This window comes from Sceloporus occidentalis, unplaced genomic scaffold (assembly GCF_023333645.1).
Source record: "Sceloporus occidentalis isolate IW3139 unplaced genomic scaffold, rSceOcc1.0.p SCAF_1, whole genome shotgun sequence".
Classification (NCBI taxonomy): domain Eukaryota; kingdom Metazoa; phylum Chordata; class Lepidosauria; order Squamata; family Phrynosomatidae; genus Sceloporus; species Sceloporus occidentalis.
Window position 1 is genome coordinate 141,809,768 of NW_028316981.1, and position 15,259 is coordinate 141,825,026.

Genomic DNA, 15,259 nt, shown 5'->3' on the forward strand with positions numbered 1-15,259 from the left:
ATTTTCTTCCTCTAAGACTAATCCTACTTTAGAAGTTAAATAGATAGTGTGATAGAATGCAGCCTTTCCTAATCTCCTTGCTAATTGGAAAACATTCCATGCTCTATATTCTATTCCAATTGTGGCCCCTTATCCAGAGTACACGTTACACATTAGGATAATACAGTGTGCCCACGCCATACGCGGGCGCGCCATACGCAGCCTTGAGCATACGCGCTCAAGCCGCGGGGCGCGCGCGGGGCAGAAGGGGCGGTGCGTCCCATTCAATTGAATGGGCGCCCGCACCGCCGCACCGCCGCACCGCCGTGCACAAGCCCCATTGTTTCCAATGGGGCTCGAGCATAGGCGGAATTCGCCTTACGCGGAGGGATCGGAATGGATCCCCCGCGTAAGGTGAGGACGGACTGTAAAATGTTGTGGCGCACTCATTTCTTTAAAAGCAATCCAGTTATTCATGTGCTACAGAAAGGTTTTGCTATAATCTATAAAGCACTGGTTTTCTTCTTAAATTCTTTTGTGCACTCCATTATCCAACATATGCTTGCAATATGATCCCTAGTGCCTCTTCTTCCTTTACTGAATCCATCTTGGATACCTGCCTTTTTTGCTCCATATGGTAGAAGTTGTTGTAGAATTTTGAGCATCACTTTGCTTGTGTGGTAAATTAATGTAATGGACCTGTGGTTACTGCAATCCCTTGTCTTCCCCTTCTTGGGGACTAGAATGTATCTTGAGCGTTTCCAATCTGTGGGCCATTCTTTTGGTTTCATATTTATTGCAGATTTTAGTTAGAACTAGAGTACATTCTGTCTCTGTAACTTGAAGCAGTTATATTGGTATGCCATCTGTTTCTGGTGACTTGGAAACAATTATTAGAATGTTAACAGAAATACAACATGCTCATCATAGTAGTGAAGATCATATGCAGCCAGCCAACATGCCGGTTCATTCTGTGGTTTGGGAGTTGACTATTGAAAGACATCTTCGGTGATTCTGCCTCCTCTCCTTTTTGGTAGTTCTTGATCTTACCTTGGGATGAGACTATAGAACTGTTAAAATAGAGGATTGTCATCTATAAAGTAGGCAATGTAGTAAGCACTGTACCTGTCAGTGAAATCACATTGTATTTTAATTGGTGTGTGTGCGCGTTTGCTTTCCTTTCCTTATGTGAGCTGTTTCGTCTCTAAGATGGTGTCATCCATCAGTTTTGCTCCATGATCTTGACAGTGTTTGTTCGCAGTAAAGGGAGCAAGGGTGTAGCTATGGGGGGATGTGTGTGCAAGAAGGTATTAACCTTACCAATAAGAATGCTGTGCCCGTCCCATTAAATGTTCTGTCCCCAAATTTCTATTATTGCAGTAACTTAAAACTTCAGTGGATGGAATTCTTAATTGGAGTGGGAAGCCCTCATTTTGCTCATCCTCCCAGAGCCAGCCATGGGTGGGGAAGCCATACATATGGTTTATTTATGAGGGACCCAAGGCAATGTCCAAACAAGGTTTTATTCCTTAGTCTCTATAGTTTAATATAGCTGGAGACACCAATTCACCCACCCTGAAAAATTGAGCTCCAGTCCTGCCAGAAATATCTATCCCTGATTTCCATCCTTCATTTTAGTGAGACTGAAGGTCTAGCCTACTCATTTCTGTACATTCCTCATTGTGACTGGAAATGTCAAAGAAATTTCTAAGCAAAGGCGAGAAGGGGAGGGAAGCCTACATCATTTTGCTGTGTAAATTTATATGCCTCCCCACTAACTCCTGTCTCTTGGGTCCTCCTAGGCCTTGGTGGCAAGTTCTGGTACGTGGCCAGCAATGGCACCGTGTGCAGCGATGGTGAGATGTCTGAGGATTTCTTCCTTGAGTTCCGTGAGTGCAGCCGCGTGGCCATCAAAGGGAAGAACGGCAAATACCTCCGAGGAGACCAAGCTGGAACTCTCCGTGCTGATGCTGACACCTTGCATCGGGCCACCCTCTGGGAATACTGAGCACTGCTGAACCCCTGCCTGCCATGTAGCACCTTAGAAATGCTCTAGGGCCCCATCCATGGGGGTCAAGCCAGCTCAGGGTGGACACAGAGGTGGAGTAGGAGGGGACACATAGTGGCTCCCCACGTGGACTCCAGCAATGTTTGTAATATTCCCAGCACCTTCCACAAAGGAGGGGTGTTCCTTCTTGTCCTGATCCTTATAGTCATCTCTCTTTTAGAAGCCGCTCCCAAATAAACCTCCTGGGAGGGGGGTAATTTAGGATTAAAGCATTAGAAACCCCATGTCAGAGCCAACACAATATGCCTACGTCTTGCTTCTCTGCTCGCCCCCACCACCTGCCCCACCTCCTGGAAGTGTCATGTGTTACGAAGCTGCCCGTTTCCCCCTTGATGCTGTTGAAGCTCCTGATAATTTGCTGTGACACATAGGTGTCATCTGCTCTGCACCTCAGACAAGGGAGGCAGGGGGGAGTAGGACATTTACAGGTTCCAGGAAGTGTTGTCAGGGTGGGAATTCAACTTGCGCTGTAGCCTGGAGGATTCAGAGCCTGACTAAAACTGCAAAAAAAGAAGGGACACAAACTGGAGAGCACCCAATAGAATCCACAGGGAAAAAAGATCTGTCTCCAAGTGCAAAATGGATGGCTGTTTCATTTTGGAAAAAGCCCAATGTGTTTCATTCTCTACCTATTTCAGTGGTTTTCTTCAGGACTGATATGAAATCTAACTGCAGAAATTCTGTTTGCAGGATAGAAAAGAAACCATTTCTGTATTCTAAAGGTGCAAAAGGCAAAGATTAAGGATGCTGAAAGGAACCTCCATTCCCCACTGTACACAAAGTGACCAGAGTCTCATGTAGTCTTGCCCCAACCTCCCCAGCAGCCTTAAACCTGGAGAACAGTAAAGCCAGAACTATCTCTCCAACATATTCTCTGCTCTGCCAGTATCCTTCAGTCTGGGGCTACAGCTTATGTGGCATGCACATGATGTTTTTTTAATGTGGTGCTCTCTTACCAAGAGCTGTAGTTCCAGTAATTCCCTCACATAAGGCTCTGACATAGAAATTGTAGGCCAGGTTCTTTTGTGTTTTGTCTTTCCATGGGGCTGAGCTGCAAAGGCAGCTTTCTCTCTCCCTTTCTGGGTGAATGAAGGCCACATATGGCACTGGAAGGTGGGTCCTGTTCAGGAATCCATCCAGTCAGGAAGGAATAACTTCCATGGAGTGGTCCAATCACAAAGAACTGCTTGGACTAAAATGAAGTTGGTGGGGGAAGAAAACTTCATATGGGTTGAAGGCTTTAACAGAGGTTTAGAAATTGGAAAGAAAGAAGCCTTTAGTTTGTTTTTTTCTTGACAAAAGCTCCCAGAACCCCTCTACCCACATAGCCATCCTTTAACCAGCATGGCCATCTTCCCAAGCTTTGGCCAAGGTTTTCATATGAAAATTGGGGTATGGATAGGGAAGCCCTACCTGGGACTGCCAAGGCTTTCATCAGAAGTCCCAAAATTTTTGCAGCCTTCCAAACTCTTTTCACAAGAATTAAGCCTCTTTGGCCTTCAAACACAGCCTCTATTCTATGACTGCACTCAGTCATCAGCACACTACCCAGCACAGTCTATATCCCTTCTACAAATAATCTAAAAATGAGAAAGGAAGCTGCCTTAATGGAGTTTCCTGATCCATCTGTTGTAGATAGAAGGTGCTCCCTCCATACCTCACTGGTATAGACAGTTTCCCTGATTGCATACCATCCAACTGTCACAGTTTGGCAAGGATAGTCCCAAGTAATCTGACACTGTTCCACTTTTTCAGTTACTTTTAAAATGTCCCAGTTTCTCTTTCCTCCTCCCATTTCCCTTTGTTCTTTGCTAACTTCAACTGCTTGCTTCAACCGAATTCAAAGTGCAAAAGTAGTTTGTACTCAGTTGGCTCAGCAAAGGAGAGAAAAATGGAGTGAGGAAGAAACCTGCCCTTCCCAGTCAGTTCGAACAAAAGCGAACTACTGTAGCCTCTTCTGGTGTGTGTATTCTTCCTCATTAACATTTTGCCATCATAGACACACTCTGATGTGTTTTGGCCACACATGTCCTTGTTTTCATCTTCTGAAATATAGGAGGGCATATTACTGCTGCCTGATCCTCCTCTCAGAGTAATGGAATGTGAGAAACCTTTGTTCCAGGATGATAGGCTTGAACAAGCCAAGCCCTATGAAATTTTGACCATTTTTTAAAATTTCTACACACTGTGCACAGTCTGTTTTCTAGAAGTCACCGCCCTTATGGATTTTATTCATGGTATTAAAATGGTTCTAGCCCCAATATAGTACCAAAGGTACAACATATCATGGAATTCCTTGGAGGCAGGACTCCTTTCTAGGGATAAGAAGAGCGGTGGTCCTCAGCGTTTAAATTTAATGTATTAATTATTTAATATGGCTGTGACTATGATTATCATTAAAAAGAAAAGATATAGACACAGACTCCTAGGGTGGACTGGGAGAACCTACAGCTTCCAAAGATAAATGATTGGATAGATTAGTGCTCAATAAATACAGGGGTAACAGTATCACAGATCTTTGCCATCCTCCACCTCAGCTTTATGAGCATCCAAGCACCAGACTAGTTATCGCTTCTTCAGTCTCTTTTTTTAAAAAAGAGATCTGAGCAAAACTGCATGCTGAGGTAGTCTGTGAAATTATTCACATACCTGGATCACATCTGTACTCTACACATAAGTGCTATAGTTGTCACAGTGTCCATAAACTAGAATACTTGGGTGAATCATGGATAGAGGTTTCTTACTGTACTGAATATTTATTTTTGTATAGAATACCCTAAAATTGGGGTGTTTTTTTCGGGGGGGGGGTGATGGTGAGGCACATAAGTTTTTAAAAAGTAATTTAACTAAATTGGTAGAGTTAGTATGTAGAGAGATCTTGTAGGACCCTTGAGACTAACTGAAAGAAAGAAATTGGCAGCATGAAGATTCCAATCATCTCTGAAGATGCCAGCCACAGATACTGATGAAGCTTCAGGAAGAAACTCTTCTAGAACATGGCCACACAGCCCAAAAACCCCACAAAAAACCATGGATGCCAGCCATGAAAGCCTTCAACTTCAAATTGGCAGCATGAGCTTTTGTAGACTTCAGTCTACTTCCTCAGATGTTGAGGTCTTCAGAAAATTTTATTGGAGACTATTTGGGAGCAATGCCTTCATTATGCCTTACCCCACAGCTACACCTAAGTCTAGTCCAGAGGTAGGCAACCTGCGGCCCGCGGGCTGGATGCGGCCCGGCGAGGCCTTGGGACCGGCCCCAGCCCGGTCCTGCCGCTGATTGCCGCCAGGGCCTTTGGCCTCTCGCGCGCAGGGGCAAGGGGAGCAATTGTCTATAGACGCCTCAGAAACATGCATTTATATTAACATTTTTTTAAAAATCAGCAAATTTTTTTGCGTGTCCTCCACTTTTTTAAAAAAAGTGTCCACCATTTGAAAATGTTGTCCTACATTTGTCCCGGTTTATTTATTTATTTAATTTTTTTTTTTTTAAAAAATCATTTAATTATTTATTTTTTGGCTTCAGCCCCCCAGTTGTCTGAGGGACAGCAACCCGGCCCCCGGCTCAAAATGGTTGCCTACCCCTGGTCTAGTCCATCGACAGACTTAAGCCCCTACTATAGCCACTCTGCCAGCAAAACTTTAAAAGCAGGAGTGAAGGATGAGTGATTGTTCAGACATTGTTAGGTTATGGAATTTATCACACGAAGGAGATCAAGAGTTTATCCCATGAATATCCCAGAAAAACTGCATAATTACATGCAACAATTTCACACGATGTCGCACAAAACCCTCCATTAAAGTGGTCACAAAGAAGCATTAATGCACATATTTTTACTTTCAGGATTTCAGCAACAATGCATTTGTGATATCACTTTATTTGTGCAATTGCATGTGATAATCATTCATGCAATTACTTGCTATTTCTGCTTCATTTGCAAGATGCTTTAAATGAGCTTTAATCTCTCTTTAATGTTGAAATCAGCCCCAGTGTGATAAACTCCAATGACTCTAACTCCTGAGTATTGAGGATACTGGGTGGGGCTGATGGAAGCTGGAGTCTCACAATACCTGGAAGAACATACGCACAGCATATAGGAGCACTAGTGAATGAATGACTGATCATAAATGCTGTGTGTGAATGACCAAAGTCAATACAATGAAGGCACCAGATCTTGTCTGATCTTGGAAGCTAAGCAGGGCCAGCCTTGGTTAGTACTTAGATAGCAGACTGCCAATGAACACCAGGTGCTGTTGACTACCTTTCAAAGAAAGGAAGTAGCAAAACCATCTCTGAGTATTCCTTGCCAAAGGGAAAAAAACCCAGATGAAATTCATGGGGTCACCATAAGTAGACAGGCAACTTGAAGGCATGTACACACACACCATGAATGAACATGCCTGAGCACATCCTCTTGAGACAACTGCACTTTATGGGATTTTGGACTCAGAAATGGTAATCTCTGTTGCCATCAGCCCCAACCCATATAAAGACAGCTCTGGGGGAGTTCTTAGCAAGAAAAGGAAATGGAACAAGCTCAAGGCAGGACCATATAAGGAGAAAATAGTGCCTGTACCAACAGGGCATTAGTCACCAAGACCAGCAACCCTGAGCAAACCACCCCTTTTCCCCATGCAGAAGAATCCTAGTAGGAAGAACAACTTTATACTGAAGTATGCAAAACTAGTAGTATGCAAACAGACTCTTATCAAAAAGAGGGACACATTTCTGGGGGATCCAAGTGGCACTTACATCTGAGTAAACAAGGGTTGGGATCTGGCAAATTATCTCTTGAGGGGAGGGAATATTGTGAAATTATATGGTCAGGGGGAAAGGGAGCCCAGATGCCTTCAGATTCCAGAAGTCACAGCTGGTACATATGAGTTAGGGGGGAGGATTTGTGACAATCATTAAGAGACCACTGCCTCCCTGTGCTATTAAACATAAGAGCTTTTGCCTTCTCTAAATGTTCTCCTGTTTGCCAAACCATAGATCCCACCAAGGGGAAGAACTGTGCTACAGCAAGCAGCTCTTAATTATTCATCCTGCCAGAGCAGCAAAAAGCAGCAACAGCTCCCTCTAAGGGCAGTTTGGAGCACATTGCCAGCAACCCCCCTCCCTCCTACCCAGGACATAAAACCCTTGACCAGAAAAGGCAGTTTCAAGGATGGGATTCTCCTTTAGCAGCCACGTGAGGCTCTTCCTGTATTGGTAGCTATACCATTTTCACCTAAATTTCTATGGAATTTAATATTGTGGATTTTGCCACCTGTCTTGCTTACTGTGGCAAGGGTAGGGCCCTTCAGAGACTGGACTGTAATGCACATCATGCACCAGGATTGCCTGTGTCAGCTTGCAGACTGATGGGCACTGTTGCACAAGGTTTCTTGGGCCACAAGTTCCCCACTACTGGGTCTAGCAGCATCAATATTACAATGGACAACGCACTGCTTTTATATCCACATTTTGTGCACCCATTTCATCCTCCTGTGAGAGTTGGTGCACTAGGAAGGAAAGCAGTGCAAAGGCTATGCTTGTTTGCACAGTAAGCATCCTCCAGTTTCCTGGTGATAATACCATAGTGCTGATTCAGTATGGACAGTTTCAGAGGCCCACAGAATTCCTGAAATGGAAGCAATCTGCTTCTAGTCCAATCAGAGCCAACAGTAGAGAAACCACACTTTTTCATAAGGACTACTGTATTTTCATATCTTTTAAAACCCACAACTTCAAAACATTTCTAACCCATGCTCCAAGAAAGCAGGTAGGTGCAATATCCCAGGGGCACCAGGAGCAGCAGATGCTTTTTGTTCTGTCTCAAACATAAAATGTGGGGTGGGGGGGTGGGGGAAGGAGGCCCAGATCAGTGGTGAAGCAAACCATTTTGCTGCTTGACTCTTGAGGCAAATGATGCCCTCCCTAATTCTACATACAGAAACCCAATTGGGACTGTCGGGACCAGCATCATCCCATCTTCTGTCACAAGATGCTACCCCACTGAGAGCTACACTGGGCACAAGGCAGATCCTATAGCACACACTACTTTATTCTCCACTCTCTTGCTCCCTCCCATCTGTTACCTGATGCAGCTATCTCAGCCTGCCTAAAGCAGGACCAACACTGTTCCAGCCCTCTCCCAGCTCTGGTGCATTCTCAGCAACAAAACAGTCAATTAAGGTTGGGGGAAAGAGGAAAATCTGCATAGCTGCCCAATGCCTTTGAACAACTAGATGCACCCAGGGAAACCCGAATGGACACATTTATTTAAATGCAGTGGGTTGTTTCAATTATTCAAAGACTCTGCAAGGAAGAGCTACAAAAAGGAGACTCTGGCCACGGCACAAAACCCCAAGTTTTGTAGTTCTATCATGCCTCACCACAGCATCCATAAAGCAAAGGCTGCATTCTTAAGGACAGAGCCTCAGTTTGAACGAACTGGGCTTTACAAAACATAAGCCTACTTAGAACTTTGGTGCAAACAATCATCAGCTCAGCCTGTCTCTGGATGACTGTGAAAGCCACACAGGCTAATATGAAAGCCAGCACGATCCACTGTCCATACATACATGCATACACACATAGAGTCACTTTTTTCCTGTTGCCCCACAGTTTGGGTTTAAGCAGGATTTTGAACCACTAGAACCTGTGGCAGATTTGTCCATATTACATTTGTAAATTCCTGTAGTCCACATGGTCAAGGACTGGCACTGAGTCTGCTGGACCATAGAAAGAAAGGGGGAAAAAAAAAGGGAGGGGGGACACAAGTACTGTAGACAATGACAACTCTATCACATGGTTCCTTTTAACAGAGACTTGAAAATATCCCTACAGAAGCCAGGATACATCTGTAAACTATGTTGAAAATAAGTTCTAGAGAGGATTAGCTATTGGGTTTTTTAAATATAGCACGTTCTGAACTCTAGCAGCAGAGTTCATTTCCTGATACTGTTGGGAAGAAGGGATAGAGCAGATATGGAAATAATGCAACCCTCCAGGTGGTTTTGAACTACATAGCCCAGCACTCCTCGCCACTGGCTATGCTGGCTAGGGCTGCTGAGGACAGCAGTCCAACAACCTCTGGAGGGCCACACAATTTCGATCCTGGGATACAGAATGCTGAAGAGGTACAAGTACACAAAGGTGCTATTGGGTTCAGCATGTGGTAGGAAATGAGGAAATAACACAAATGGCTGAAGCAGCTTCACATTTCAGCTGGAAGAAAGATCCACCACCAGGTTATCAAATCCAGTGATTAAATATAAGAAACACATCCTATTGTAATTATGAGAAAAATGTGATGAGGCTCACTGTAAAGCCACTACAGCCCAAATTGGCCTTTCCTAGCATTGAGCCTGCAAACCAACCTGGAATCATAACAGTTCAACTGTACCTGCTGCTTGCAAGGACAACTCACACCGTGTGTGTGCATGCACACATGTACACACACACACGCACGCACGCACACACACACACACACACACACACACACACACACACACACGAGAAAGAGAAAATCATTTTGGTGCTATGATGACCCCTACTGGCACCAACAGGATAGTACAAAAATCCAAGCTGTCTCCACCCAAAGATTGCAGCAGAATTCCCAGCACAGCGGTTTACAGACAATTGCTCCTTCCATCCTTGTAAAATTTTGAGCAAGGTAAGGTACTGCTGCTGCTGCTTGTGATAAGCAGGTGCTCTCGCTGGCCTAATTCTTCATGATATGAAATACTGTATTGGTGCTGATGGTGGACCAGAGCAACAGAGGACCAAGGCTCAATTTGGTAGCAGTTGCCATGGCAGGCAGAAGCATTCAGGCAACTCATTAATAATCAGCTTAAAGAGAAATTCCATGAAAGCAAAGAGAAACAGTGACATACTGAGTGGGACACTTGGGATTCTGATTCCAGTGCAGAGGCTTGGAAAGTTACTTTTAAACAATAACAAAACCTACAACTTCCAGAACATCCTAACCAGCACTGCTACTGGCAGTCCCCAAAATTAGCACGTCCAAACTCTGCTGGAGAGCCGGTTCCTCTCGGCTGGAAACCTGCATTCTTTGGGCAGAACGGGCCAGGTAGGGAGCAGCCTTTGAATACCATGCCCTCCATTTTGGGCTAGGAGTGATTAGGGGTCTAGTAAGGAATCCCAATAGCTGCTTGCTACATTCAATCTCCCAACTTTATTTCTCTCCAGCTCTGGAAAGAGTCCTCTCCACAGTGTGAATCCACCTCCTCTGAGTAGGGAAGAAGCATATCAGAAAAAGGGCTTTTCTTGCTCCTGGTGGAGCCAGCTCCCACCAATCACAGAACCCGTTGGGCTTCGGCTCTCTGTATGTGCTCACAACTGACTGGCGGTTGGCTGGAATCCAATTAGGTTAGTCCTGCAGGGTGGCTGAGGAAACCCAAAGACCCAGATCTGTCAGTTCCTCCATTCAAGACTCACTGAGCAGGAGGGGGAGACAGGCAAGCTGTGGGCGCACTGGAGTGGGTAATCGCAACCGACACCAACCAGCGGCAACCGCCTAAACCTTAACCTTCCCAAACCCACACAGGAGGGAATGTTGTGGTCACCCACCCACCCTCCTTCCTTCCCACTCCACCCAGCAACACAGCCTGGCCACCTTGGTTCACAGCAGGCAGAGGGGAAGACAATGACACTTTGGGACCTTTCTGTAGGGACAGCTCCTTTCCCGCCCCTGCTGGTGTCCATATATATTAAGAGAAGGGAGAAAGAAAACGGAGAAACTGAAGAGGCAGGAGCTCTCCGTCCTTATGGTTCAGTGCTCGCAAGCACTGAAGAGTGTGAGCACATGCATGAATGCACATACACACACACACACACACACACACACACACACACACACACAGAGGCCCCTTACTCCACCCTCCCTTTCAGCAGCCAATTCTAAGTGCCATACTTTTGTGGAAGCTGGCGTGGTTCTTGCGTAGCCCCTATATAAGGGGGCTGAGCAGTACTGAGGAAACCTGAGGGAAACGTTCTTGGAAAGAAAAGTAGTGGGGGCATCCCATCACCCCAACTTTGACTGGAGAAGAAAAAAAGGTTATGGGTGGGCTGCTGTTGCTACTGCCATTGTTCTGCAAGATTCAAAAGGAAGGTCTGCAGAAGGCAAAGGAGAAACACTCATCTTTTAGTGCCATGGCTGCTTTCTTTCCATCCCCTGACTTCCATTTGCAGGCTGACCTAGTAGTGGCTTCAAGGGGGGTGGCGGCAGTGGAGGAGGGCGTGGGATGGAAAGCAGCTCCCATCTGCCTGCAAACAGCCTCTCTGAGGCTCAAGGTGAAGAGTCTACTGGAGGTCAGAGGGCAAACACAACATCAATTATTCCAGATCGGACAACAGGAGAGTGCGCCCATCTTTCACCCCTGAGTGTTGGAGCATTTCCTAATGGCCTTTAGTGCTGGCCAGCAAGTGCACTGAATGGCTTTTCAATTATTCATCAGGAGCAGGCAGCTTTTAAAGTGGACGCGGCAGCATTAGCTCAGTGGGGAGGCTGCAGCCAAGGCCCCCAAGCTCCCAAGGACCTGCTGGTAGACAGAGAAAGAAAGGAGATGCTGACAGACTGCATGGCAAAGGCAGCCTCTCATGGCAGGTGAAGGTTTGACAAAATACTGGGATTGATAGATTTGTGTCCTTTTGAGAAGGAAATTAGTAAAACACCCACACAAAGGGAGGGGAGAAACAAAATGAAACAAAAAACACAACTGTGTATTAGTCTCCACCATGGAAACAGACAAGTACATTGTTTATATAGAAAGGACAAATACTGGAAAAAGGAGCAAAGCGCCCCATTAGAAAAAGGGGTACCATACTAAGAGCACCTCTGTGTTACTTAGTGTGTACTGTATGACATTTGAGGGTTTTTTTTCCACAGTGTTTCCAAAAATATGACACAGCTAAAGGCATAGCCCTTTTTTTGATGTTGCTGTCTGGAAAGAATAAGAAGTGATTATATTTCCAGCAGAACCTGCCCCCTTCCCTTCCCACATACAATTCACCAGACTCTGGCCTGCCACAGCAAAGCGACCACCACCAAAAGCAAAAGAAGCTAAACTAGCAACGTCAAGCGTGATCCACAACACACCACCCACAGCCATTACAGCACCTTGTTGGCCACCCAAGCAACACACATGTACATACAAATGCTTGACACACGCTTTGTACACAGGCCATCTGATCAAACTCTTTGCCTGTGTGTGAGACTGCCACAATGCACCAATCAAACCTGCCAAGAATGGACAGGAATTCAGGACCCTGGCAGAAAAGAAATGACCACTTTAAAAGGTGAGAAGTGGGGGGTGGCTGGAGAAAACAGAGGACAAATGGAAAGGCTGAGCCCAAGAGCTTTCAGCCTTTGGAACCAACCCATTTGGACCCCAGGCTTGCCCAGCTGGAATTTCTCCTCCTCTTCCTCCTCCTGGCTATGCCTCTACACCAGCCCTCAGTCAGTTCACAAGGTGTACAGCCAGCTGTTCCCCTTCATCCTGCACTGGCACTGAGCAGAAATGGCAGTGAAATCATCCAAGACCAGTCCTGAAGACAGGTAACCAACCACAGCTTGGCGCTCACAAGACAATGAGGCTGGGGTTGCGCAGCTGCCGATAAACATGCAGGAGCTTCTCCACCGTAGCATCTGAATTGTTCCCTAAGCACAGTTGGTCACGAAGAGACTGGGCCTCCTTTAGCAGCATCTGGAAGAGAGGAGTGGTGTCAGAGGGTGCTGAGGTCTATTCCATTAAGCTGGCCCAAAGCCAAATAAGGCAGGATTCCTTTCTAGGTAACACAGTGCTCTTGGTTTCTTCCTCCACATTTATGGTCCAAATCCCTAGGCTTTGAGATTTGCCCTATCCCACCCAGTCTTTGCCATCCCAACCCACCCCAGTGCTGGCAAATTATGCAAGCACCAAAGCACTGACATACATTAATGCAGAAAATGGAAGGCACTTTTCCTTGCTGCTGAATGGGGGTGGATAGGGATGGAAAGAGGGGAAAACCAAAAGGGAGCCCTTAAGTGAAAACCTTAGCACCCAAAAGGGTTATATTTCCAGCTCCTGAATCATATGGAATCCATTATATAAATGTGTGCTGTAAGCCCTAGGCTGAAAGAAGGCGGGGGGAGAGGAGAGGGAAAGGGGTTACTAATCAAGTTATGGAAAGCGTAAACAGAATGAACACAACCGCTGCCAGATTGGGTCAGCCCAACTGCCTGTCTCAGCCCAGCAATTACAGAACAAGCCATAAATCCATTCCCTGTCATTTACTCTGTCAACCCAGATTCCAGCACAAAGGTGGTGTAGGCTGGCTTTACAGAGCTGAGGGGTCTCTCAAGGCAGGTGGGAAATGCAAAAAAACCTGCTCTGTGCAGATGCAACCCCAGGGCTCAGCCCAAGTGCAAGGGATTGTGGTTGCAACCACTTTATCCTGTTTCCTCCTGTTACCCTGTTCCACCTCCTACATACACACACATTCTCCCTGAAACAGTCCAGGCACAAATACATGACAAGTATCTGTTCATGCAACACATGGAAAGAACCCGAGTTGCTCCAGGGCAGAAACACTGCTTACCTCATGGTTGGCTTGGATCTGGTGGAGGTACTGCACACGGATATCTGGGGGAGAAGACTCCTGGGCTGCTTGCTCCAAAACCAGAGCCTATGTAAAATAAAACACAATGAAACATCAACTCATTTAAAGCCAAGTCAAGACTTGTTAACTTGGAAATCTTTTTTGTTTATCTGGGCCTTTGCCTGTTAACTGCCTGTTTCAGAAGGTCTTTTAATTGTAGTTTTATCATTATTTACTATTTTTAACTGTCTTTTAAACTGTTTTAATATTTTAATTCAATTGTTTGTCTAATTGTTCTATGACTTTTGAATCACCCATCATTTAACTATATTTTGTTTTAGCTTATACCATGAGATGCATTGAGAGCCAGTGTGGTGTAGTGTTTTGAGCATTAGAATATGACTCTGGAGAGCAGGATTTGAATCCTGCTGGGTGACCTTGGCAAGTCACAGTCTCTCAGCCTCAGAAAATGGCAATGGCAAACCCCCTCTAAAGACACCTGCCAAGAAAACCCTGTGACAGGTTCACCTTAGGGTTACCATAAATCAGAAATGATTTGAAGGCACAGAACAACAACAACAAATGAGGTGCCTTGGGAACACAAGAATACAGAGATAAAGAATAAAGACAGAATATAAATTAATGTATGAATAAAATCTGGCTCTTAGTCATCTAATCATAACATCTGCACTTTCCACATAGGATCCAAACAGTACAGAGTATCTCCATTTTCCCCTTTTCCCTTAAGGGGATCTCCTGGGTCAATAAGAAAATAAATATGTAATCAGAAAAATATGTAATGTGTAATAAAATTTATTCGGTCATTGACCAGTATAAAAACAAAATCATACAAGCAACATATCAATATAACAATAACAAATTAAAATATAAACTGATGGTAGACTGTACATGTACAGTATCAAACAGTTCTTTCTACATGGTAATAAAATGACCATTTGACAGTTGAGGGCGCAGTTTACAAACAATATAACAGAATTTAGCCACCTTAAGGGATACTGTAGAATCATTGTTGTCCAATAGGATGCGTAAATAAGGAGTCAGTTTTGCCTGGGAATTTACTCAGCAGTGGGCTAATCAGTTGGTGACGAATGTCTCTATAGAATTGACAATAAAGGAAAACATGCTCATTGGTTTCAACAGTGCCCGAGCCACATGGGCAAAAACGGATTTCAAAAGGTGTTTTTTTAAATCTACCTTCCCACATGGCCGTGGGCAACACATTGAAACGTGCCAGAGTTAGAGCCCTTCTAAACTTCGGGAGGAGAAAAATATGTATTGTCCTGCACTGTTAGAAAGAAAAGTGCAAGGAAACATCTATATTCATAGATAGTGAAGGCAGCAAACCTGTGGTAGTGAAGATACACAGAGAGAAAGAGAAGCAAAAAGTCACCCACTTCTTGCTTGTTCTTTTCATTGCAGACCAATTCCTTTGAGACCTCAGACCAGAACTGCTTTTTGGCATGAAAAGCAAAGTTATGTTCAACTCTGCTTCCAAAAAGGATGGATAGAAGTAGGTTTTGGGGGGCAGGGCAAGGGTAAGTGTCCTGAAAGTACCCAACACAGTAAGGGACTAAGGGTACACTTCATGTATTAATCCCAATTTGC

At 44.9% G+C, this 15,259-nt stretch overlaps 2 protein-coding genes across 5 annotated transcripts in view; one reads left to right on the forward strand and one right to left on the reverse strand.

Annotated features, from left to right (window-relative positions):
- Positions 1 to 4,745, forward strand: part of FSCN2 (fascin actin-bundling protein 2, retinal) — a 31,003-nt gene extending 26,258 nt beyond the window's left edge. For both annotated transcript variants that reach the window (XM_089539766.1, XM_089539774.1), the window contains one exon: positions 1,782 to 4,745. In XM_089539766.1, the coding sequence (XP_089395892.1) occupies positions 1,782 to 1,987 (206 nt within the window). In that variant the 3' untranslated portion in view covers positions 1,988 to 4,745. The remainder of the gene's footprint in view (positions 1 to 1,781) is intronic.
- A 7,010-nt stretch (positions 4,746 to 11,755) lies between these two features.
- FAAP100 (FA core complex associated protein 100) overlaps positions 11,756 to 15,259 on the reverse strand; it is a 29,164-nt gene continuing 25,660 nt past the window's right edge. For 2 of the 3 annotated variants that reach the window (XM_089539799.1, XM_089539787.1), the window contains exons 8-9: positions 13,634 to 13,720; positions 11,756 to 12,759 (exon numbers count right to left, since the gene is read on the reverse strand). In XM_089539799.1, the coding sequence (XP_089395925.1) occupies positions 12,634 to 12,759; positions 13,634 to 13,720 (213 nt within the window). In that variant the 3' untranslated portion in view covers positions 11,756 to 12,633. Of the gene's footprint in view, positions 12,760 to 13,633; positions 13,721 to 14,638; positions 14,749 to 15,259 lie in introns of those variants that run through there. The other variant, XR_016282452.1, reaches the window with a different exon arrangement.